Raw genomic sequence first — 25,414 nt, forward strand, 5'->3', positions numbered from 1 at the left:
CAAATCTGGCCTCAGATACTTCCTAGCTGTGTGACCCTGGGCAAGTCACTTATCCTCATTGCCTAGTCCTTGCCACTCTTCTTCCTTGGAACCCATACACAGTATGGATTCTAAGAGGGAAGTTAAGGGTTTCTAAAATGTAGGGAAGGTAGGCACCAGCTCTGCTCAGGAAGTAGGAGTGGGCTGAGATCTGAGGTGAGTTTTTGTACATTTAACTAAAATTGTTACCCTATATTTTGATTTGTAATTTACTTCAGAATTACTGATATTTTTAAACTAGCAGTTTTCATCAGTGATTTGTCTCATAGGAGGGTCTACGTGTGCCCATCAGCTCTTTGAAAACCCAAAGTGGTGGTTAATGTGCTGTAGCACTCATGGGCTGATTTTAATAGTGAGAAAAAAATGATAAACTCCACCCCGAGGACTTCCTCAAAATAACTCGATCACCAAATGGAGTCTTTAAAGGAAATAGAATTTATCATGTTAACTTGATAAATCATTTGATTAAGAGAAGAGTTTTTGTTCTCATCACGTTATCAGCTATACTAAATTGACAATCTTATCCCTATTAACTTATTGAGAGTAAAAAAACCAACTATTTTCCCCTCAGTCTTTACTTCTGCAACCTTTACTTCAAGGCTCTATGAATTTCTGGCTAAGGTTAACTTGCCAAGAGTTTGAAGAGCAACTTCGTCAGGTGACTTTGGCTTGGGGAAATTGTAAAGAGCTGGTGTAATCAATCCCTCCCACCCAGAGCTGTCTGATAGCCTGCCTTCTTTGGATCTGCTTTGTCTGAAATAAATTGGGGTCTGTTACAAGGGAACAGCTGGCCCCTGAGCCATATTCTATAAAGCCTTAACACTGACTGTGGGCTCCTGCTCTGTCAGTTTAGGGAATCATTTTAATTCCAATATAAAATAGCAACTCGAGCAAGAGTAATGCGAGCTATCAGATAGGCAACCCTGGGGATGACTTTTGGGGGCAAGTTTAATTGTCATTTGGTTTTGTAAAGATGATATTAGAAAATAAGTATTGTTTTATTAGTTTAGAGATAAGTAAAGTGGCTGCTTGAGACAAGAATTGGAGTTTGAAGCAGAGCTGAGGGAGCATGTTGATTTCAAATGCTGACAGTTATAACCATTTTTTCTGTGTCAATTACTCTCTCTGACAGTTTGCAGAGACACACTCAGAGACTCTCTCAGGGCTGGAGGGGGTAACATCATTGCTTTTCTTGGTCTGAGGGAAAGACCCAAAGGAGCTCAGGGTTTTCTTTCCTCAACTTGGGAAACACTATTGACTATCTATTATGGTTTTTATAGATTGTTTAACTCTGAGAAGACCAAAGAAAAACCCAGTCTTTGGTTTGGACTCTGAGTCTAACGTGATTCTTGTTGAGACTCCACCAGCTAGCCTTTGCTATTTTATAATTTGAAAGTGAAGTTAAGAAGCATACGGATAATAGTGGTAGTTTTTATTTGGATAGTAAAAATTTGGGTTAGTCAGATCAGGGAGGATTAGCATAGCCTGTGAAACACAGGAGAAGCAGTTCCTTGCAGAACCTGGGAGTTTATTTGGGTGGATTTAGAATCCCTTAGAATTAGAAATCCTTTATTTATCCTTATATATTTCAATAAGCATTTTATGCTTATAATAAGAGTCTCTTTTGTGTCCTTGCATCTGACCCTGAAGGGGAGTTCACATTTAAGCTTCACTTCATCACTGAGGATACTTTTGATTACGTCTATCAAAAGTATTTGAACAGTTTGAACTGGATTGGTGAGTTAAACAGTTTTTAAAGTTTTGAACCTCTATTGGAACAGTTTTTCCATTTAAACATTTTATTTTATGTAGCTTGTCATTAAATTTATTTTTACAGTTTTTACTTGACACATATTTCCAGATTGCCCCATTCCATGAGGGCTTTCTTGTAACAACCACAACAAAAAAGTCAAGTAACCTCACCTGAAAATATGTGCGGCATTCCCTACCTGTAGTGCTGGGCTTCTGCCCCAGCTCAGTATTTTAAAAGATTTTTTTGAATATTAGAAATCTATTTTTCTCTCCTTCCCCCATTGCACTCCATGGAAAAGGAGAGAAAAGACAAGCAAATTCTTTATGTCAAATATGCCTAATCAGGCCCCCAAATGGCTTCCTTGGCTATACACAAAGGTATTGATGTTTCATTCAGCAGCCGAATCCATCACCCCTGGCAGAGGATGGAGGGCAGGTTTCATCACAAGCTTTCTGAAATCTGGGCTAACTGAATCGTTCATGGTTTGCACAGCTTTCCAAGCGCTTTGTCTCTCCAGTGTGGTTGCTATTATATGAAGAGTGGAATAATGTTTTTTGGTGTGAGATTAACCCTGGTCCTGGAGGTCAAGAAATATCTCACTGAACTGGGGCTGCCTTGGAGAAATGCAGATGTGTGTGGAGGAGTTCTCTGCCTCACCCTGTCTCCTCTTCCTCAGCACATGTACCAGCTTATAGACTTCAGGAGATGGTCTCTAAGGACCCAGCCCCAACTTCTCTCTGGACTTCCAGCCTCATCTCTCCAGCTGCCTATTGAGCAAGTAGAACTAGATGTCCTATAGATGGATGCCCTGAATTCAACATCTTGGGTCTCAAACTGAACTTGTTCTCTCTCTCCCGAAACTCTTTCCCCAACCTCTCCTACCTTCTCTATCACTCTAGAGGGCACCATCTCCCAGTGTCTCAGGCTCACAACCTGGAGTCATCCTGGATGCCTTACTCTTACCAGACGCTCCCATGGTCCAATCTGTTCCCAAGGCCTGCCAGTTTCACATCTGCACTATCTCTAGAACGTGTCTCCTTCCTTCTCTCCCCTGAAACTGTCCCCACACTGGGGCAGACTTTCATCACCTCTCCACTGGACTATTACAATAGTTTGTTTTTGAGGGGAGACGTACCTCCTTCCAGTCTCTCCCTACTCCAATCTATTCTTCATTTAGCTGCCAGAATAACTTTGCCCTCTCTCTCTCGTCCTTCCTCCTCCCTTCCTCTCCTCTCTGCCTCCACACCCATCTCTCTTTCTTATACACACACCATACACACGTGCACACACACACAAGTACATATATGCAACTCTACATACACAATAAACTCCTCTGACTCCCTATCACCTCCAGAGTCAAAGGCAAAATTCTCTGGTTCAATATTAGGAAAACTATCAACATAATTGACAATAAAAAATAACAAAACCAACACAAACCATATGATTATCTCAACAGATAAAGAGACAGTTTTGATACGATGCAATACCCGTTCCTTATAAAAAATGAGAAAACCTTGGCATAAATAGAGTTTTCCTTAAATTGGTAAATGGTGATCTACGTAGAGGGGATTATTAGAATTAGAAAGTTTCTCAATAAGATCAGAGGTAAAGCAAAGATGGCCATGATCGCCACTACTATTTAACATTGTACCTAAAATGCTACCTATAGCAATAAGAACAGAAAAAGAAATTGAAGGAATTAGAATAGGTATTGAGGAGACAAAGGTATTTTGCAGATGATTTAATAGTATGTATAATCAACCAAAAATGTTCTAAAAATGTAACAAGTTGAGAAAAGTGATGGGATATCAAATAATCCACATAAGTCACCAGCATTTCTATTTACTTTTACAAAGTTCAATAGCAATAAATAGAAAGAGAAATTCCATTTAAAATAACTGTAGACATTATAAAATACTTGGGAGTCTTCCTACCAAAATAGGCCAGAAATTATACAAACACAGTTATAAAATACTTTTCACATTAATAAAATTAGACTTAAACGACTGTAAAAACATTAATTGTTCATGGACAGGTCAAGCCAATATAGTAAAACATGTCAATTAAACCTAAATTAATTTGTGCATTTAGTACCATACCCATCAAACTACCTAAAAATTATTTAATGGAACTAGAAAAATAACCACAAAATTCATCTGGAAGAACAAAATTCATCTGGTAAAGAATATCAAGGGAATAAATGAAAAATATGAAGAAAGGGGACCTATCCATACTAGATCTCAAATTGTAATATAGATCAGTAACCATTAAAACAATTTGGTACTAGCTAAGAAATAAAGTAGTAGATCAATGGAATTGATTAAGTGATCAACATATGGCAGTTAACAACCATAGTAACGTAGTGTTTGATAAACCTAAAGAGTCAAGATTTTTGGGGGAAGAACTCATTATTTGACAAAAATGTTAAGAAATATACCCTCCAATACCATCTATTACAGTATAGACCAACATCTCATACCATGCCAACATAAAGTTAAAATGGATATTTAATTTAGAAATAAATAGTGATACCATAAACAAATTGGGGGAACCCAGCATAGCATACTTGTCAGATGTATGGATAAGGGAAGAGTTTATGATCAAATAAGACACAGAGATAATTACAAGAAGGAAAATGGAGACTTTTGATTACATTAAATTAAAAAGGCTTTGTACAAACAAGACCAATGAAACCAAAGAAGGAAAACAAAAAACTGGGGGAAACTTTTATAGCAAATGTCTCTGATAAAGGCCTTTTTCTCAAATTTATAGAGAAGAGAGTCAAATTTATATGAATACAAAGTATCCCCCAACTGATAAATATTTAAAGGATATGAACAGGCAGTTGTCAGATGAAATTAAAACTATCCCATCATGTGAAAAAATGCTCCAAATTACTCCTGATTAGCAAAATTAAAACCCAAACAACTATGATATACCATCTCATACGTGTCATGTCAGATTGACTAATATGACCAAAATTGAAAATGATAAATATTGGAATGAAGTGAGGTAAACTAAGTCATTGACCAGAAAACCTGCTTTTCCCTGGGGAATGTAGAAATCAGAACTGAGCTTTCCTGTGAAAGTCAGCCAGCTCAGAGCCAAAACAACATATAGTCAGGATCCATGAGAAAGTAATTCCTCGGGTAAGATATTCAGTGGAACGTCCTGTACCGCATGCTACTGATGAATAGCTTCTAGACGATAAGGGTTGCTTGCTCCATCAAGGTTATGTCCCATTCATTGTTTGCTTTGTATCTTGCACCCTATAAAAACTGCATTGTAATTTCAGTCCAGTGCACCTTTCATTATGAAGGTTTGCCCTGGCCAGTAGTAAATAAATATTGGTTCCATTAATTTGAACTTCTGGGTGTCTGGACTCGCTTTATGACATGTCACCACTTCAGTAGGGCATGTGGGAAAATTGTGACATGAATACACTGTTGGTGGAGCTGTGAGTAGATAAAAGTATTCTGGAGAGCAATCTAGAACCATGCTCAAAGGACCATAAAACTATGGATGTCTCTCTAACCCAGCAATACCACTACCTGGTCTGCATCCAAAAGAGATCAAAGATAGGCAAAAATGACCCACGTGTGTAAAGATATTTATAGCACCTTTATTTGTAATGTCAAAGAATTGGAAACTGAACAGATATCCATGAGTGGGAAATGACTGACTAAGTTGTAGTATGTGGTCATGATGGAATACTATTGTGCCAAGAGAAATGATGAACAGGACGAGTTTTTAAAAAACCTGGAAAGACATGTATGAACTGATGCAAAGTGAAGTGAGCAAGACCTGGAAAACACTATATACAGTAATGGAAATAATGCACAATAAATCAATGGTGAGGGACTAATTTATGATCAGTAATACAAGGTTCCAAGATAACCTCTGACTAATGATGAAAAATGCCATCCATGACAAAGAAGGAACTGATCCAATTGCAGATCAAAGAATTCCATTTTTCATTTTATTTCATTCATGAGTTCTTGTATGTGTGATTTTCAGTAAGTCTTTCTTTATGGAATGAGAAGTATGGAAATATGTCTTTTTTGACAGCACTGGTATACTTTATGTCAGGCTATTTCCTGTCTGAAGAAAAGGTTTGAGGAGGAAGGAAAGATAAGGAAGATAAAGAATCTCAATTGTATGCTATCAGATAACAATTATTAAAAATTGTTTTACATGTAATTGAAATTGAAAAATGAAAATAGTTTAAAAATATGTTGCAGATAGTATGGGACCCATCACTAAGGGGTATAAAAATGTTATTGCCAACTAAATACCTAAAAGTACCTGGCTGATTGTTTAGAATTATCTTTAAGAAACTATCTTTCATGGATTTATAGATGAGAAATTCCCATGCTACAAGTTAAGGTCTCAAAATATCCCAGAGAAGTCACTCAATAAATTATATGGGAGTCAAACCACTATCATAGACCCAAATATTGCCCACAATTTTTTTAAACATCATTTTATTTGGTCATTTCCGAGCATTATTCATTGGAGACAAAGATCATTTTCTCCCTCCCACCCCCCACCTATCCCATAGCTGACGCGCGATTCCACTGGATATCACAAGTGTTCTTGATTTGAACCCATTTCCATGTTGTTGGTGTTTGCACCAGAGTGTTCATTTAGAGTCTCTCCTCAGTCTTATCCCCTCAACCCCTGTAGTCAGGCAGTTGCTTTTCCTCAGTGTTTTTACTCCCACAGTTTATCCTCTGCTTGTGGATAGTGTTTTTCTCCTAGATCCCTGCAGATTATTCATGATCACTGCATTGCCACTAATGGAGAAGTCCATCACGTTGGACTGTACCACAGTGTATCAGTCTCTGTGTACAATGTTCTCCTGGTTCTGCTCCTCTCGCTCTGCATCACTTCCTGGAGGTTGTTCCAGTCTCCATGGAACTCCTCCACTTTATTATTCCTTTTAGCACAATAGTACTCCATCACCAACAGATACCACAATTTGCTTAGCCATTCCCCATATTGCCCACAATTATCTCAGTATAAAAGTGATTCTAAAAACTTCTTAAGGCAACATTTTTCATAAATAATGCCAAATCAAATACCCCAAATTTCTAGGTTATGTGAAAACGTGTTTTCTGGATACAGAGACCTGGTAGAAGGTCAAAAGCATTTTAGAACAAGATAAGGTAAACATCACCTCTGTCATCCTGCTGTGCTATTGGAGATATATGGAGGATACTTTCAGTGAGTCCAGAGAGAAACACCTTATACCTCAAAATCTGTATTCAATAGCAAAAAAATTGATTCTATCTATCTTTAGAAGAGACTTTAGAAAATTAAATATGAAAGAATAATAGCAGGATTATTTATCCTTGGGCCACTTCTATCTAAATTCCATTGAAAAAGAATAAGGGGAAATGATAATAATAAAGATGGAAGGGTTTTGATGATACTCTTGTAAAATTCCTCTTTCACACTGAATCCAACTCAATCTCTCTTAGTCTGATAATGCACCTATTCCCATCCAACCCTTGCCATGGTTTGAACTTTCTATAAGAAGGTAAACATATTTGACAACCTATATGGGTAATTTCCTTTAAGCAGATTTCTATGCAGTCACTTGAAGACTTGTAGGGCCACCATATTGTTTGGATCAAATGGCAAACAGGATTTGCAACTCTTGTCAAACTTAATTCTTTCTTGCTGCAACTCCTTCTTTTATTATTTAAAATATTGCATTTGAACCAGGAGATCAATGTACACAGAAACTCAAATAGTAATGCAATGATCCAGGACAATTCTGTGGGACTTATGAGAAAGAACAGTGGAAGTAGATATCCAGAAGAAAACATATGATTTATCACTTATTTATATGGGTATGTGATTTGGGGTTTTGATTTAAAGGATTATTGTTTTACTTGTTTTATTTATTGTTATTATTTTTTCTTTTTTTTTTTTAAACCCTTACCTTCTGTCTTGGAGTCAATACTGTGTATTGGTTCCAAAGCAGAAGAGTGGTAAGGGCTAGGCAATGGGGGTCAAGGGACTTGCCCAGGGTCACACAGCTGGGAAGTGTCTGAGGCCAGATTTGAACCTAGGACCTCCCATTTCTAGGCCTGACTCTCAATCCACTGAGCCACCCAGCTGCCCCCTTATTTATTATTTTTAAAGGTAAGTGTTAAAAAAATTTTTTTAAACACTTACCTTCCATCTTGGAATCAATACTATGTAAAAGCATTTAAAAAAAAATTAAAACCCTTACCTTCTGTCTTGGAGTCAATACTGTGTATTGGCTCCAAGGCAGAAGAGTGGTAAGGGCTAGGCAATGGGGGTTGTGACTTACCCAGGGTCACCCAGCTGGGAAGTGTCTGAGGCCAGATTTGAACTCAGGACCTCCCATCTCTAGGCCTGGCTCTTGATCCCATTGAGCTACCCAGTTGCCCCTCCTTCCCCCCTGTAACTCAGTTTAAATATACCCAGTAGAAAACATATATACTGTTTCAAGTGGAAAAATCTAATATTATTGCTTTTCCCAAAGTGAAGTTTACTATTTCATTAAAATTGAAAAAAAATTTCTCTTTACATTTTCATCTTATCCTTCATGTGAGGATCTATATTATACTCATATCAGCAAGAAAGATATGATACTGAAGTATACTAATCATATCAATATATATGCACATATGTATATATATATATATAAACTATTACCCAAAAGAGCAAGAAGGGACCAAAGTCTAAGGATTAATTGTCCCTCGTCAATTAGGAAGTTGACAGTTACAAATTCAGATTAATCAAACCAAACCAATAGAATCCTTTTTTCTTGCACCCCATTATGCTAGTTCAGAAGTGCTTGATGATTCTAACAACAAGATCAATTATTTGCCATTTATGCTTCTGCCACAGTCAGAGAAATTTGCAATGAAAGGAAGATCACAGATGCAACCGAATCAGTCATGCTTCCTTAGGAATAAGGCAAAACCCACAGAATGGCCTACAATAGGTATATAAGAAGAAAGTCTCCTCACCTCTGTTTGATTTCAGGTAGATGTCATGGATACTTTTGGAACAGCCAATCAAATAACAGAGTTCTGTAGTATTCACAGGTCATCACAACCAGACTTGTCCATGTGGGAAATAATTCAGTTCAGAAAGGAAATAGAGGAGGAAACTGGAATTGAGAATCTTCTCAACTTCCTGTCCTTCCTAAGGCCTTTTTCTCAACTTTCCTAATCACTTAATTCACTAGGGATAGTTGACAGATTGCACTCCTGAGCAGTTCATGTCATTGACTTCAAATTGTGGATTACTGGTTTAGCAATAATTCAATTATGCCCTAATACAAACCCTGATGAAAATGAATTGGAGATCTACCTCCTATAGTAAGTTCTACTGCTGATACTTTAGATCAGGATACACTTGTTTGTTCATGTAATTGCAAGAATAGTTAACAATAAGTAACAAATAAAAACATCTAATTTAGATACATGTTATATACATTTTTCCCCCAAAGCCTTCAGTCATCACTTTATTTTGGTAATTTAAATACATCCTGGTGTAAAAATAAAAATCAATCATTAAAAATCAAGAAAATAATCATATCCAGGAGCTTCAAAATACAATGTGTTCATGAAAGAAACTTGGACAAAGATTGGCCACTATAAGCTCTAGGTTCCCAGAAATCCATATCTTAAGATTTTAAGATATGTGTGAATTTAATAGAAATTAGACCATTTCCTTTTGAAAATCTATTTTGGTCGGTATCCATCCCACCCTTTGGGCACACAGGCATACTATGGGAGGCTCCCTGGTTTCCCAGAAAAGCTTTGCCTCTTGTCCCTCTCACCCAGACTAAGGTCAAGTTTGTCCCACCAGAGAGACCTCAAAGTGGTGACGTCATTATAAGAGAGGAGACTGAGGAAGTGAAAGGGCTTTTTGGCTTATCAGCTCAAGGCAGGCTCTTGGGGTGGAGACTCTTCCTGGCTCAGTGGCATCTGGCTGGCAAATGGAGACAAGTTTGGCAACTCAGATTAGTTAGGTGTGGCCAGGTGATTATATGACTCTCTTACTCCAACTTTTACTAATAAATAATTTTGAATTAATATAGAGTTTCCAGGGAGTTTTAATCACAACAGGGGTTGCATATTAACCTTTATGGCAAAAAAATAAAATCTTTAAAATCTGTTAATACTAAGTTTGCTGAAAGATCTAACTTTAATATATACTATTCCAGGTACAATGTCAGTAGTCAGACAAATTATCATATAAAATACTTCTGTGCCATTAGCAATGTGCAACTCTCTCCATTTTGGCTGTGAATGTTTGCAATAAAGGAAGGGATTTCAGGTTTCAATAAACTAAGTTACCCTTTTAGCATTTTACATCAATCTTTCAGCAACTCGTTTCATAGAACTGATAAGATTTTATAAGCTTACCAAGGCCAGGATGATCCAGGGGAGTGAAGACCCAGAAAGGTAACAAAGAACTTTACAGATAATGAGAATTTCCAAGGCCTTTTGGACTTGTCCCAAAGAGTGATTATTACTCATTTTGAAGCAAACTATATCCAGCTAAATTCTTGACAATATTTTGACCATTATAAAAATAATCTCTAATAAGTTTTAGTTTAAATTCATAAATTCACAGCATTCAGATTAAGAGGAGTCTGTTTTCTAATGGTTCAAATGTATCACCATCTAGATATAATTTTTCAAATTAATTTCATTTGTTATAAGATTTTCCAAAAATTACAAAGAAGAAGAAATTAGAAGCATAATAATCACATAAAATTTTGAGCTTAAATCATGAGCTTAAAACATGAAATGTGAGGCAGCGGTTTATTACTAATCACAATAGCAATTATTGCTAATCAAATGACATTCTGAATTATGTTACATCACAAGTAATTTTGTTCATCTATCCATCTTGCCATTCAAAAACATCACCAATTCCCCATTCCTGCTCTTAGGGAAATCCACGTATTACCCTCTTAACCAACTGAAGAAACAATCTCCAACTTTCCTCTGATTTGACTCTTCTATCATCTTCCTTAAACTGACTTTCCCCCTAGCAGTCACCTCTACTTTGTTTAAAACCCTTCAAACTTCAAAGCTGCAATTCTCTTTTCATATTCTAATTCGCCTCTTGTTACCTTACTACTTTCTCAATCCCTCTCTTTTATTTCCCAATTACATTCCAAACTATCTATAAAACTAACTTTCTTCTTCACTCAATTGAAAGTCTGCCTTGCAAATTAGGTGGTTAACTTATACAAAACGAATTAATCACAAAACTTCTACTATTTGGATTCTTAAAATCTTATAAATACATAGCTTATTCCAATTCTTTCAGGTGATTTTTCCTCTAATATACCAGAACAATAAAGTTCTGTTAAATCATTCACAGAAGAAAATACAATACTCTGACAACATTCTCACAAAATTAAAATTTTCTTATTTTCAATTAGCTTTTTGATTTAAATAAGCTTCTGTCTTTCCAAGGTGGAAAGAAGAATTAGGAACAAATAGATCTAGTAGTTCTTAAAACTTATCTCTAACTGAAAGTTTAATCAATAGGTAAATGAAAGTCCTTGTTCATTGAGAAGGTGAGTTTAGAGTCAGAATTGAAGTACTGACATGGGGGAGACCTTGTTTAGATATAAAGTTTCAACAATTAATTTACTACATTTCAATTTTGAAAGACCCTCCCTGGGGTCAAGGGTGTTATATATATTATTTTCATTTTGTTATTTTTTATTTTTAATTAGCTAATTATTTAAGAATATTTTCCCAAGGTTACATGATTCATGTTCTTTCCCTCCCCTCCTTCTACCCTTCCCTTTTCTTCCTGGAGGTGATGAGCAATTCCACTGGGTTTTACATGTGTCATTGATCAAGACCCATTTCCATGTTATTGATGTCTGCACTAGGGTGATTGTTTAGAGTCTACATCCCCAATTCTATCCCCATCAACCCATGGGATCAAGCAGTTGTTTTTCTTCTGTGTTTCTACTCCCACAGTTCTTTGTATGTGGATAGCATTTTTCTCATAAGTAAGGGTGTTATAGTTTGACCATTACTACAGTCCATAAATATTTCTTCTCAAAGTTTAACAAAACCAGAGTTCCCATATTGGGAGAAGATTCACCCAGGAATCATTTTACTGCTGAACTGATAGGCAATTGCCACAAATTATAGAATGATCAGAATTTAATCAGTTACTCAAACCTGAGGGATTCTATCATGATCACTGACTATGAATTAAGATTTATAACAGATTTATCTCATTAGTGACAGATAATTTTTTAGAATGATCAAGAATTAAGTCAGAGTAGAAATAGACAGAAAGAATAGTCAAGACAAGGAGAGCAATTACAACTAGAGACAATCTGAAAAATATAGGAAACTCTAACCTCTCTCTGCACTTTATAAATTTGGCTACAACTTTGCTGGTCAGTCATTTTTTTTCTGTTGAAAAATCTCATATCACTGTGGGTAAAATCTACCTTCTGAACACTGGAGACTTATTGGGCCAGAATTTGCAGTCTGTCTGACCTATTTTGTCCCACCTGAAGTGCCAATAATTGTGACTATCCAAGGGATCCATTGATTAGGTACTGCTATCATAACCAAATCAGTGATGGAGAGATAGCTACCTGTAGATTTTATTTATCCTTAGGATGTAGCCTCACCTGCATGAAAAGTCAGAATGCCTACAGTATCAGCTTCAGCAGCATTTCATGTGAACACATGGGATAGAGAGGTACAAGACCATTTTACAGAAAGGAGGAGGAGATGATTAGGATTTTCACATCAGAAGGTGAGACAATAAAGATTCTTTTATGAGGAAAGTGAGAGCAAGACCTCTTGTTTGTTTCTCAGTCAGGATTACACAATTGGCATAATAGCAAGAATGTTTTTTTAAGAATTGATTCATATACCATAACTTAGTCATGTATCCTTGGGTTATTTTAGTGTTGGCCAACACCCTCCAAAGGGGGATTGTATAATTATTACAAAATCCACAGTTTATGATATTTTAAAGCAATTTTAGGAAGAAAAAATCACCAACATTATAAACCAAGGAAATGGATCTTTTGGAGAAGGTACCATTAAGATACCTATAGATATCACACACTACATCAAAAGATCCAGAATGAACTTTGAGATATGATGAATTGAACTGAAGGGGGTTGAATATATCACTTATATTGGATGTAAATTCTTATGCCAAAGGGTAGGGCCCCCAATTGTCTTTTTGTCAATGCATCTATCAATCTTTTTTTGTTGTTGTTGTTTTTTTCTCTCCTTTTTCTTTCTTTCCATCTTATCCCCAAATTGTTGCAATTTTCACTTTGTAAAGTGCAATATTTTATACATCTCTAGTAAGAGAATCTTTAGAAATATAGACTACAAATGTGGAATGATTCATTGGGGAGATCTGATATGTTAATCTCCTAGAAAACCCCAAGTGAGGAGATTTTAACTTTCTGGTCTCCCAAAGAATCAAGGGGGGAAGATGTGTGAGGAAAGTTCTATCCCTCTCCCCTTTCTGGGTCAAGAGGTCACTTGAGTCTATGTGAGTCTGTGCCACCTAGTAAAGGTCATGGGATTGTGACCTATGTGCTTAATCTGGAGATGGCCTGGGAGGAAGGGGTAGATTAAAAGATTTGAGAGAAGAAAGTATGAGCTCTCCATCTCAGGTGATAGCACTGGGGGAACTGCTATGGTGGCCAGGCTGAGATCATCCATGTGGCTAGATAGAATAGACTTTTTTCTCTCTATTTCTAGCCAAGTGACTAATAAACTTTATGAAAAATAAGGACCAGAGTTCTAACTTATTTCTTACACATTTGAAGCTATAGATTCGTAACCATCATAGGCTTTCTCTTATAATGTCAGCTAGAGGTTTGAGGCAGAAGTTCTCTTGGCATAACAGAAAGCCATTTTCAGATTGAGTTAAACTGTAATTGAAAATAGTTGAGATTAGAGGGGAAAAGGCATTAATCTGTGTTGAGACTATCTGTTTCTTTAATCTATACTTTGTATTATAACTGATTTTTGACTAAAGAGGATTTGTGTTTTTGAAGATTGGATGTAGCTCTCCCCTGATTGTAACAATGAAGGTACTTAGCTCTTCCTTTATTGTGAAGACTAAATTGTAATCCCCTGTCTATTTTTAGATTTTAATTCCCAAAAGTGTAAACCCAGTATTTAAAGTAGATCTACCCATTTTAATCACAAAAGGTGAGAATTAACCACAAAAAGGTGTAAACATCCATTTTATATATTGAGTGGGAGGTCTGTGAAAGAAAGAACAGTCCGGGAGAAGCGTGTCTGCTGTGATTGGTAGATGTAAAATTTAGAGGAGGTGATACTAGAGAAAAATGTCTTTAAATAGTGGAAACAGAGACACACAAGGATCAGTCAGTCACTCAGAGTTGGACTGGATGAGTAGTCACTTGGAGATGGACTGGAAGACAGATCACTCAGAGTTGGATGGAGTGAAGAGAGACACTCGGAGTTGGAGTGAAGAGAGACACTTGAGGAGAGACTGGAAGACAGACACTTAGACTTGGAGTGAAGACACTCGGTTGTGGAACTGGACCCCTGGAGGAGCTCATGCAGGAGACCTCAGGCTACTTTCCTTTTAGACAGTGTAAAGGCTGACTTAGTTCCTTGCCCTTTCTGGAGGTGTGAACCTCTGAGAAAGCCCCATTGTCCACTCCTTTCCCCTGGCTGGGGCCTCAGTATTTCTAACTGGTCCAGAGGAAGCTGGAGCTTTCTCTCTCCCCCTCTCTCCTTTACTCTCTTCCTCTATTGCAGTGGTTCTCAACCTTTCTAATGCCGTGACCCCCCAATACAGTTCCTCATGTTGCGGTGACCCCAAACCAAAAAATTATTTTGGTGAATATTTCAAAACTGTCATTTTGCTACAGTTATGATTCAGAATGTAAATACCTGATATGCATTGTGTATTCTCATTGCTACAAATTGAGAGATTTGGTACCACTGCTCTATTGTAAAAATAAACTACCATGAATTACATTTTTATTTTAGTAATTCATTTGGGGATTTAGGAATGAAATCCCTGGCAACTGTCAATAACATATTAAGTCCAAACATAAATTTAACATGTTTTCATTTATACTGTTTATTTTAATTATTCCTTTCCCAGTTCAACCAAACATCGAGGCCATCACTGCAATTATTCTTGGAGCAGTTTCAGTTTGGCTTGGCCTTCTCTAAAATGACCTTGGAAAACTCATCCCTAATATTGAAGAGTCCAAAGTTCATCTCATTAATGACATATTTGACAAAAGGCAGGGATTGTGCCTCATCGAAACTGTGTGTATCCCTACAACTGATGCAGTAGATCTGAATGAATTAGGAAATCAAACAGATGCTTTAAAAATATGCAATATTTTACCATATTCCATCTTGGTTTACTGTAGTTAAAGTACTTCCCATGATAGACTGATCCCCAATCCTGGCCACTTCCAGAGCAGTGTGCTTAGCTCTGAAGGGCTGATCACTTTGAGACAAGATAGCCAATCTAGAGAGTAGTTTTAGGGGTGTCTGTTCCTTAGCCAGAGAAGATCAGGAAGCTCTTCTGTCTTCCCCCATTAAAAGGAAAGCCCTGCTTCCAATGACTCTCTTGTCTTCCATCCTTCACTCTGTTTGGGTATAAATTACCTACTTTAATCAGGTTACACAAACAATGTAGGGCTCCATTCAAGGGACTCAAATAGCTCACCTATAAAACCTTAACTGCTCTGCTTGACTTTCAAAACCCTCCATAAGTTTTCCCATGCCTTCTGTGTGTTCATAGCCTTCTTTCTTCATTATTTTCCAGTAATCATAGCTGCCACTTACAGGATGCATTAAGGTTTGCAAAATACTTGACATATTATCTCATCCAATCTTCACAACTTCCCTTCCCTGTGGGGCAGGGATCACAACCACCATTTGATTGGTGGTATTTAGGTCATTGCCTAGGTGAAAGGTAGCAACTAGAAAAGAAGAAATGGAAGTATCTTTGTTTAACTTCAGCTGTGTAGACAGCAAAATCAGATAATATATATAAAAACTCACTTTGAGGCTCAAATCAAACATTGCCTGTTCATCATGATAAAATGAACTGAAGAGTTGTTAGCTCTACATTTCCCTGTGTAGATAGGGATGGCCTCACTTCTCTACATTAAATTTGCTTTGAAAATCTCCTATTAACAACTGAGAGATTTCACTTTCCACCTGGCAAATTAGCAAATCTGACATGATGTCAGAGTCCATGTTGGAGGGACTGTGGAAAGACAGGCACACCAATACATTGTTGTTGGATCTATGAATCTTTCCCACCAACTCAGAAAGCAATTATGCCGGGAGTGGCTCAAATATCTTTACTCTTTGATTCAGAGAACTCAATGCTTGGGGTGTATTATAAAATGCCCAATTTAAAACGAGGTCCCATATACATATACATAGAATATGTATAATATATATATATATATAATATACAATAGAATCTTTTTTTTAGAATGACATTTTTTAGAGTAGCAAAGAACTGGAAACAAAGTCGAGGTTCATTCATTGGGGAGTGAATGAATAAATTGTGGTACCTGAATGTCAGGGAATATTATTACCCTGTAAAACATGGTAAATATGAGGAACAAGGAGAAGAAGGAAAAGGCTTCTATGGTCAGAAGATTGTTTTTGTTAGATGTAAAAGATTCTGGAGAACTATAAGAAGAGGGGAGGGATTCTTATGCCTTTTCCCTCACAATGTGGGCATCACCAGCTTAATTTTGTCTTCATCCAGGTGTGATCTACTTCCTACTTACGGACCTCAACTTAACTCTTCTAAAGAAATTTCTCAATGCTGAACAAAATGGAGTAAATGGCCACATGACCACAGTAAAACCCAGCCTGCCTTCTATAGCCATACTCTCACTTTAAGCTTATGTTTAGCCTGTCAGAAACACAATTGGAGCCACATATTCTTTACTCTACTCTGGGAAACAAAGGATCTAACACTAAATAGGATTCACTATCATATAACTAAAGAGCCTCCAGCAAATTCAGAGAGGATTTGTATTACTGGTCCCCTTCTTTTTTCCTGCATAACATGCTAGCCATTATTCCTCCTTCTTTTGCTGCTCTCCTCATTTACAATAAAGAAGCATGAACATCAGATCTGTTTTATTCTATCTTTTTTTAAACCCTCACCTTTTGTCTTAGAATCCATACTGTGTATTGTTCTAAGACAGAAGAATGGTAAGGGCTAGGCAATGGGGGTTAAGTGACTTGCCCAGGGTCACACAGCTAGAACATATCTGAGGTTATATTTGAACCCAGGACTTCCCCTCTCTAGGTCTGGCTCTCAATTCATGGAGCCACCTAATGGCTCCCCAACTGATCACTTTGGATAGATCATACCTTTGTTTAAGTAAATGAGCTTTCAAATTCTACTTAAAGCAGAAAATAAAAGTTTATTTTAAATAATAGGAAAATTCTGATGTTAATATACTTTTTTTTCCCCAGTGGGAGAAAATAAAAGAGGGACATAAAGATTACAGATGACTTCCCTAGCCTTTACTCAAATCTGCTCTCTCTCTCAGGGAAAATTCAGTAACAAACAGACTTGCACCTTTTGTCCCAGTTCAGCCTGTAGCACCTGACCTTGGTAGGTGGCGATGGCTCCAGGGATGGTGGAGATGTGACTATCTCTGACCTCTGCCTCTGTAAATAACTCCCACTGGCCCTTGGCTCTAGAGTTCCAATTCTCAGACCACTCACCAATCCCTGCTCTTTCCTCACATTGACATTCTAGATCTTCTCCCTCTAGTCAGGGGAAAAATCAATGCTCTCCCTTTAGGACTAAGGACCCAGGGGGACCCGGGCTCACCAATGGCTCCTTCTTGGCCAACAGAAATGATCTTGGTAGCCTGTAAGGCTTAGATAAGCTGAGGCAAAGTGAGGCAATCAGGACCAAGGACGATGAACCTGTGATTGCAATGACGGAAAAAGAAGGAAACAACCACAAAGCGACAGATATAGAATACTCTCCAACTGGAATGACCAAGCTTGGCCCTGAAGCAGAGATCTAAGGACATCCCTCCTTCCCCCCTTTGCCAAGCGGAGGCCTCAGTCGGGCTGGGAGCTTTGCTGAGGATGGATATGTTGTTGTTCCTGGTATGCTTGTCCGTCTCATTTCCTTCTTTATTTTAAGGAATGGCTTTCTGGGAGGGCACAAGAGGAATAGATTGGCAAATAAAGGCAAGGGAGAAACATGAATAACTTTTTAGAAGTCTCTTAATAAAGCTTTTGGCATCTTAATACCAAGCCACCTCCATATATATATATATACATATATATATATATATATACACATATATTTACACACAATACATATCACCATCTGCTCATAAAACTTGAACTTTAATAGTTATTTCAAGCCTATCTTCATGCCGCTCTCATTTCTATAGCACTTTATGTGTTTTCTATGGGCCTGTCAGAGAGTACAAACATCTCTCTCAACATTATAAGTAAATAAATTGAGACCCTGAACGATAAAATGACTTGTCCACAATCACACTTGCATATGAGTATCAGAAACCATAGGACTTTGGGGGAGTTATTTTTATTTTAATTATATATATATAAACACATAAGATTATATATAATAGGTGGGGGAAGGGGAGGGAAATAATCTAATTAAATAAAATTTAAAAAATAAAAAATGGATACTTGATCTAGAAATAAAAGGTGACACCATGAACAAAAAAATTATATGTAATATAACAATAATATAATACGTGATTTGTTGTAAACATCCAATAAATTACAGCAAACATGCTTATCTAAGAGAAACAAATTCACCCATTAGCTATGTCCAGAGGTTTATGTCATTCTTTTTTCACCTTCTCTGCTTTCCCACTTCTCCCGCCTTCCCAAGAAAGCAGGTAACATGACGTGGCTTGTATGCATATTATCAAATAATACACATTACTCTGTTCATCGGGTGTCAAAGAAGATACATATTACTTACTTGCGAGAAAAATCCATGGAGGAAATAAAGTGAAGAATGATATATTTTGCTCTGCATTCAGAGGCCATCTGGTCCTTCGATGGTGGTACGTGTCCTTTTTCATCATGATCTTTGCCTTGTTGATGATAATGAAGTCAGGCATGGTTGATCATTAGAGTTTACAGTTGTTGCCGTGTATAACGTTTTTCTAGTTCTGCTTTCTTTACCTTGTCTTATATCATATGATTTTTTTTGGGTTTTTTGGTAATTTTTTGTTATGTTTTATGGCACAATAGTATTCCATTCCAATCATATGCCACTTGTTCAGTCATTCCCCAATTGATTACAGGATTTGAACTCGGGACTTTCTGATTCCTAAGTATAGTGTCCTGGTTGTATACATGGGGATGCATAAAAAGGTTTTGCCTTTATGCCTTTTCACCAGGCTTGCCACTATCTAAATTCCACTGTCCTGTTCCTTCCTGCTTTTGACCCAACTTTTCTTTTTCTCTTGTCCTTTCAAGTGTGTTTCCTCTTCTTAACCAGCAGAGGAGCATTTTTTTTAGTCTCATCACTACTATTTCTTCAGGAAATCAAAAAGGAATTGTAGTAACCACCGACCTTGAACCTGACACTTCTCCCTTCAAGAAGCAATTCCAGTTCTTCAGAAATGATTATCTGCTTTAAAATGCATTCCAAGAGATTAAAAAGACTGGGAGGTGGCCAGTGTGATGTCACTTCAACAAGCAGCCAATCGTTGCTGTTTTGGCCCAAGACTCAAGTGATGCTCATCTTCTGACAACCTTCATCCCGTGAATGTGAGGGCCACTTAAGGGGAATGCTCTCCCTCTCTCAGAAATGATAGAAAGGTTAGGAGTTTCAAGTGTCAATCTATTCCTCTCACAGAGCTACACCCAAGGCTTATCATTCATCTCCTGCCTACATTTCCCCGATTGCCACTTCATCTTGAAACTTTCCTCCACAACGTGGCCTATGGATGAATGGAATATCAATGGACCAGAAGAAATGATGGATATGATGGATTTGGAGGAAAAACTCTCTTTCTGCGAGGATACTAAGCACAATTTGTTCCAAGATGCTAGTAACATGAGGGTGAACCATTCTGAAGGACCTTAGCATACCCTCTGACATAGCAGCCAACCAATCATGATGGAGAAAGCTTGGTGTAGAGACACAACTCCAGTTTCTTGCTAGAGAGGTAATGGAATAGAGCCATAGAATGAGTCCCAAAGCCTCAGCTATGGCTGTTCAGCGATTTCTAACACTTGACTCTACCTATTATTATAGAGGGCTTGTGCTTGGATGGGTCAGGGGGAATTAGTGGTGAGTGTTAGGCAAATTCACAGAAGAAAACAATGGAAGTACAGAGGCAGGGCCAGAGCATATTTTAAATGGCCTTGTGAAATTTAATATATTATATATATGTAAATCTATTTCTTTCTAAAAAATTTGTACATAATGGGAAATGGCAATTTTCCAACTCATTCTGTTCTTTGTATTTGAAAGTCCTGTGTTTGGTTATGATTACTAAGTTCACAATAATAAAAAAAGAAACATTGAAAAGAAGTTAGCTCAGACAGTCAACAAGCATTTGTTAAGAGGGTGCCCTGTGCCAGGCGCTGTGCTAACATCAGATTTAAATTCAGGAAGATGAGTCTTCTTGTCTCTAGCCTTGGTGCAACCATTGTCTCCTACCCTAATATAGAGGTTGGGGGTGCTGCAGGTAGAACAGCAGGTCTAGAGCCAGGAAGTCTTTTCTTCCTGCTTTCGAATCTGGTCTCAGACAGTTTCTAACTGTGTGGCCCTTGGCAAGTCACTTAACCTTGTTTTCTTAGTTTCTTTATCTGTAAAATGAACTGGAGAATGAAATGGCAAAACACCTCAGTATCTTTGCCAAAAGCTTTTCTTACAACTCATCGCATTATTCATTTTTGTGCTGGTTTTATGCTTTCTTTGTCTTGCTATATCTCTGTCTTGTACTCTTTTTTTCTGTCTATTCCCTTCATCTGACCTCTCCTTCTGAAAGGAAATTTCTTGATCTTAACTCAATCAAGTACTTAAAGAATTCTACCCTTTTAATTCAATCAGTCAGAAAATTGTAAATCCCACTGATAAGAGTTTACACCCTCAAAGGATGAGGGGTGGATCTCATAGACATTGCCCCCCTGGGTAGTGCTAGACAAATTGAAAGGCTGTGATTGGTTCCAGTGAAGTGGGGGAGTGATGGGAAGGGACCTTGAGTGAACTGCTTTAAAAAGGCCAGCCCAAGGATTTTCACTCTCTCTGCATTGGTGAGCCAGACTGGAGGAAGACTATTGGAAGCAATCACATTGTCCTAGACTCATCCTTGGCTGGAGCATTCTGTACTGGAGAGGCTTGCTGGGTGAGTGACTGGAGCTGAAGAAGGAAGAGACCTGTATTGGGGGAACCCTTGCTGAGGACTACCTGGATTTCCATGTGGAGATTGGGACTTGGGGAAGCTCCTGCTGGGGGCTGAGCCAGACTTCACCAGAGCAGCACCTAGGGCTGGTAGGTTAGAGCAGGCTTTGTCTCCTTCCTACATTTCCCACTTTCACTATCTCTACCTTGTTGTAAATAAAAGCTGCTAAATCATTCTGACTTTGAGGCTAATGTTTTATAAAAGATGACCATAATATTATTTTTTAACACTCACATTGAATAAAACCTAAATGTAATTGTTATATTTCTTTCTTTCTCCTCCCTCTCTTTATCCCCATCCCCCTTTGTATCTTTCTTTCTCCTTCTCCCTCTGTGTGTGTGTGTGTGTGTGTGTGTGTGTAGACAATATTACCTAGGCAACACAACATAATGACCCTTAAAGGACAAACCTCACACAGGGTTCCCTTCCTGAGATAATATTTGTGAATGTGCTTAACATAGCCCCTGGCGCATATTGGGTTCTTGAAAATGCTTATTCCCCTTCTCACTGCCCCAACAAGAGTGAGAGAAGGAATGGAAGAGTCCCTGCCCAGAAGAAGTACCCATGTATCTCTCCCTACCAACCCTGTGACCTACCTTCCCCACCAGACACAAGAAAAGGACAAGGTCTGTAGTATTACCATTCATTTATTAGGTAAAGAATTTCAGGGAAGAATTCATTAGGTGCATCTATTCCCAGAAGAAAGTCAATATGGTTGTAGTATGGAATCTTCCTGTAATAGAGAAGCTTGGGGAGCTTGGGGAGTAATTTCTCCACTTCTTTAGGGGCAGCAAACAGGTCTTGTCCCCCGTTCCATATGACTGTTTGTACTTTGATGGCTCCCAAGTCATATAAGGGAGGGGTCACCTGAATGCAATTAAAAGGGTAAAAAATGACCACCTTGGAGTATGACAAAGCAAAACAGCAATTCCATTGGAAGGGCTAAAGGAGTGGGGGCTCTGTTGCCAGATGCAAGATAGCCTTCTTTATAAATGACTGCTTACAGCAGAGATTATTCTGAGAATTGAGTGCATAAAAAAGGATTCAATGAATAGCCCTTGTGCTATGATTGTCCCTTTAGACATCCCAGAAAATTGTCTTTAAGTCTCTATCTTAGATCAGACTCTTAAAATGGCACTTTTCTGATAGCCAGGCAATCAGTTAGAGGCTGGTCTCCTGACGGGACGCAGAAAAGTTACTGTACTCTTTCTTGGGTACCAAATGATGCTCCAATCTATGTGCTAGTTGAAATGTATCTGCGAGTGACCAAAGATTTCCATATGGACCTTGAGGGCTTCTCGCTAGCATCCTCATTTGGCCAAGAAGATTATTCCCCTTTCCTGGATCTCCTTTGTTCCCTATTTTCTAGCATGAGTTAAGAATCAGTGTCAGAGAGTTGGAAGAGACTAGAAATGCCATCTAGTCCAAATCAACAATCATTTATTAAAGCCTTGTTGTGTGCAAGGCACTGCACTAAGCACTATTTACCCCCCAGGTCTAATCTAACCAAAGAATATGCTCATCCAGGTTCTGCCCAGACATATTGAGTAAAGGGGAACCTCCTCTTTCTAATCCAGCTCAGCGGAGCTCTCATTATTTGGAGGATTTTTCTTGATAATGAGCTGAAATCTTTGTCACCATAGTTTCTGCTCTTGGGATCTTCTATGTGACGGTCCTTCAGTTGTATGAAGGAAGAAATGAATGAATGAATGAATCAAGGGGTGGTTGTATGGGTGAATGATGCATTTATCAAATGTTTACCAGGTGACAGGCACTGTCCTAGACTCTGGGAATACAATCAGGCACCCATAGGTAAGGGAGTAGTGTCCAGGGGAGATCATTGGCATGACTTCTCAGAAGCTCTGGTAGTATCAATTGGATTACAGGGCCCAGAACAGAAACAGAAAGGAGTGGGATCCAGAAGGCATAGCAGATAGCCAGATGGACTATTTGGGCATAAAGATGGGATAGTAAGTTTGGTCTCTCTGGGCCCAGCTATATCTAGTCAGCTAGGTATGTCTGCACTTTGGCTTTAGGGCAGAAGTTTCAATAGTATGTCGATCAGTTCCCCCTGGGTTTGGGTGGATCATTTCTCACCCCATCCCCAGTCTGTGTTTCTCCAGGCTAAACAGTCCTAGTTTCATTCCTATGTAAACTTCTCAGGATGGTTTCATTCTTTGTTTCTGTATTCCTTGCATGTAGCCTAGTGTCCCTCGTGGGTGCTTGATAAATATTTTTTAACTGAGTAATTGATTTCCCGTAACTAAGTATAATATGAGATGGAGTCATGGATCTTTGCCATCTTCATCATCTTCTTCAAAGTGAGCTCCAGCTTGTCAATATCCATCCTAAAACATGGTGTCTAGGGATAAATGCCATTCCCAGTGGGAAAAGTTTTTCCCATTTAATGATAATAATAGTATACCCATACATGATACTTTAAGATATTCAAAGGGCTGTCTTGAAAACAAGCCTAAAAGGTAAATGATTAAAATATTGCTGCCCTCATATTATGGGTGAAATGCGAATTAAGTGACACTATGCATTGAGCTTTGAGTTCAAATCTACCTTGAGATGGTCCCTAGCTTTGTAACATAGGTAAGTCTTTTAACTTCTCTCTGCCTTGGTTTTCTTTACTTTAAAATGAGGAAAATAACAGTACCTATCTAGTTGAGTACTAGGCACAGAGCCCAGCACAAAGTAAGTGCTTAATTTTTGTTCCCTTCCCCCATGTGAGGCCCCAAGATCCAAATGAGTTACCCATAGAACCACTTCCTTTCCTCTTCAGTTACATGAATGAAGAAATGAATGAGTGGATGGATGAATGATGAATTACAGAAGCTAGTACATGAGTTTGGGTATTTTTGACTTGAGGTCTAGTTTCCTCTTTATTATCTGAAGGTTCTGCCTATCCTTGTAATTTGATGATAAACTCTGTTGACTGGTTGCTAAAAATACCTGAAGACTGCAGAAGTCTAATAGGGCTGGTAAAACCTTTGATTGAGGTGATATCGTCTATTTGGCCCATTAGGTGGCACAGTGGATAGAGCCCTGGATTCAGAAACAGGAGAACAAATCCTGCCTTAGACACTTAGCTTGGCCTCCCTCAGTTTCTTCATCTGTAAATGGGAATGATTATAGCACTTACTTGGAAAGAGAGCTATAAGAATCAAATGAAATGTAAAGGATTTAGTAAACTTTAATGTACTCTAGAAATATAGGCTACAACTTTGTCATTATTATCAAAATGTGTCCTAATATAAGGAAAATAATGGAATCTAAAAAGCAGAATTTCAATATTAGTTTATTATTCACCACCAGGTGATTGTGAACCAATGAGTTTCTCTCTAGGTTTCAATTTTCTTATCTGTCAAATAAGGGGTTGGAATTTGCTGAACTCCCAGGTCCCTTCCTGTTCTAAATCAATAATTCTGGGATCAAATTCATTGCCTGGGTGACCTTGGGTGACTCCCTTTTTTCTCTAGGCTTTATTTTTCCTTACATGTATAAGTGAGAGGTTGGGATTAGTGGACCTCAAAGATTCCTTTCAACTTTAACAGTCATGATGTGAGAAACAGCAAAGAATACCGGAGAGAGCTTAACTGCACTTCCCGGCATTGAGATTTGTTTGAAATGGATCTCAGGAAGGAATCAGCTGCCAGCACAGCATGCCATTTGGTCATCTCATTAATGATCTTCCCAGGGATTGGCTCGTTCACAAATTGTAACCATGTTTCAATGAATGTACCTGGTTATAATGTGCCATATTCTTAGCGGGATTTCCCCAGTCATAAGCTTGGAACTTTGCAGAATACAGAATCTAGAAGGAAAAGAAATGGAATCAATTTATTCATAGGTGCGGAATTCCTTTATGTCAACATCAAGAAATATAGACCAACTATGGCTTTAGAAATCTAGAGCAGTAAAGTTCCTAGTTTAACATTATCATTCTATTGATGGGGAAACCATGCTCAAAGAGAGTCAAGTGATTCGTTGCCATATACCCCAGTAGTAACTAGCACCAGGGGAGATCAGAATCCAGGTCCTCTGATTTAGAGTCAAAGCACATTCAATTCTACCTCTGCAACCAGGAGAATCCAATAATAAGGGGAAAAAATCTAAAGTGAGACATGAACCTAGTCTGTATCCATAGA

General features: G+C 38.0%; 1 protein-coding gene across 5 annotated transcripts in view; it reads right to left on the reverse strand.

Moving 5' to 3' along the window:
- Positions 1–21,891: 21,891 nt before the first annotated feature.
- Positions 21,892–25,414, reverse strand: part of LOC100021431 (lipase member K-like) — a 36,736-nt gene continuing 33,213 nt past the window's right edge. For all 5 annotated transcript variants that reach the window (XM_016428638.2, XM_007478305.3, XM_056795542.1 and 2 more), the window contains 2 exons: positions 25,009–25,080; positions 21,892–22,127 (listed from right to left, as the gene is read on the reverse strand). In XM_016428638.2, coding sequence (XP_016284124.2) covers positions 21,897–22,127; positions 25,009–25,080 — 303 coding nt within the window. In that variant the 3' untranslated portion in view covers positions 21,892–21,896. The remainder of the gene's footprint in view (positions 22,128–25,008; positions 25,081–25,414) is intronic.

The sequence above is a fragment of the Monodelphis domestica genome, chromosome 1, assembly GCF_027887165.1.
Source record: "Monodelphis domestica isolate mMonDom1 chromosome 1, mMonDom1.pri, whole genome shotgun sequence".
Taxonomy (NCBI): Eukaryota; Metazoa; Chordata; class Mammalia; order Didelphimorphia; family Didelphidae; genus Monodelphis; species Monodelphis domestica.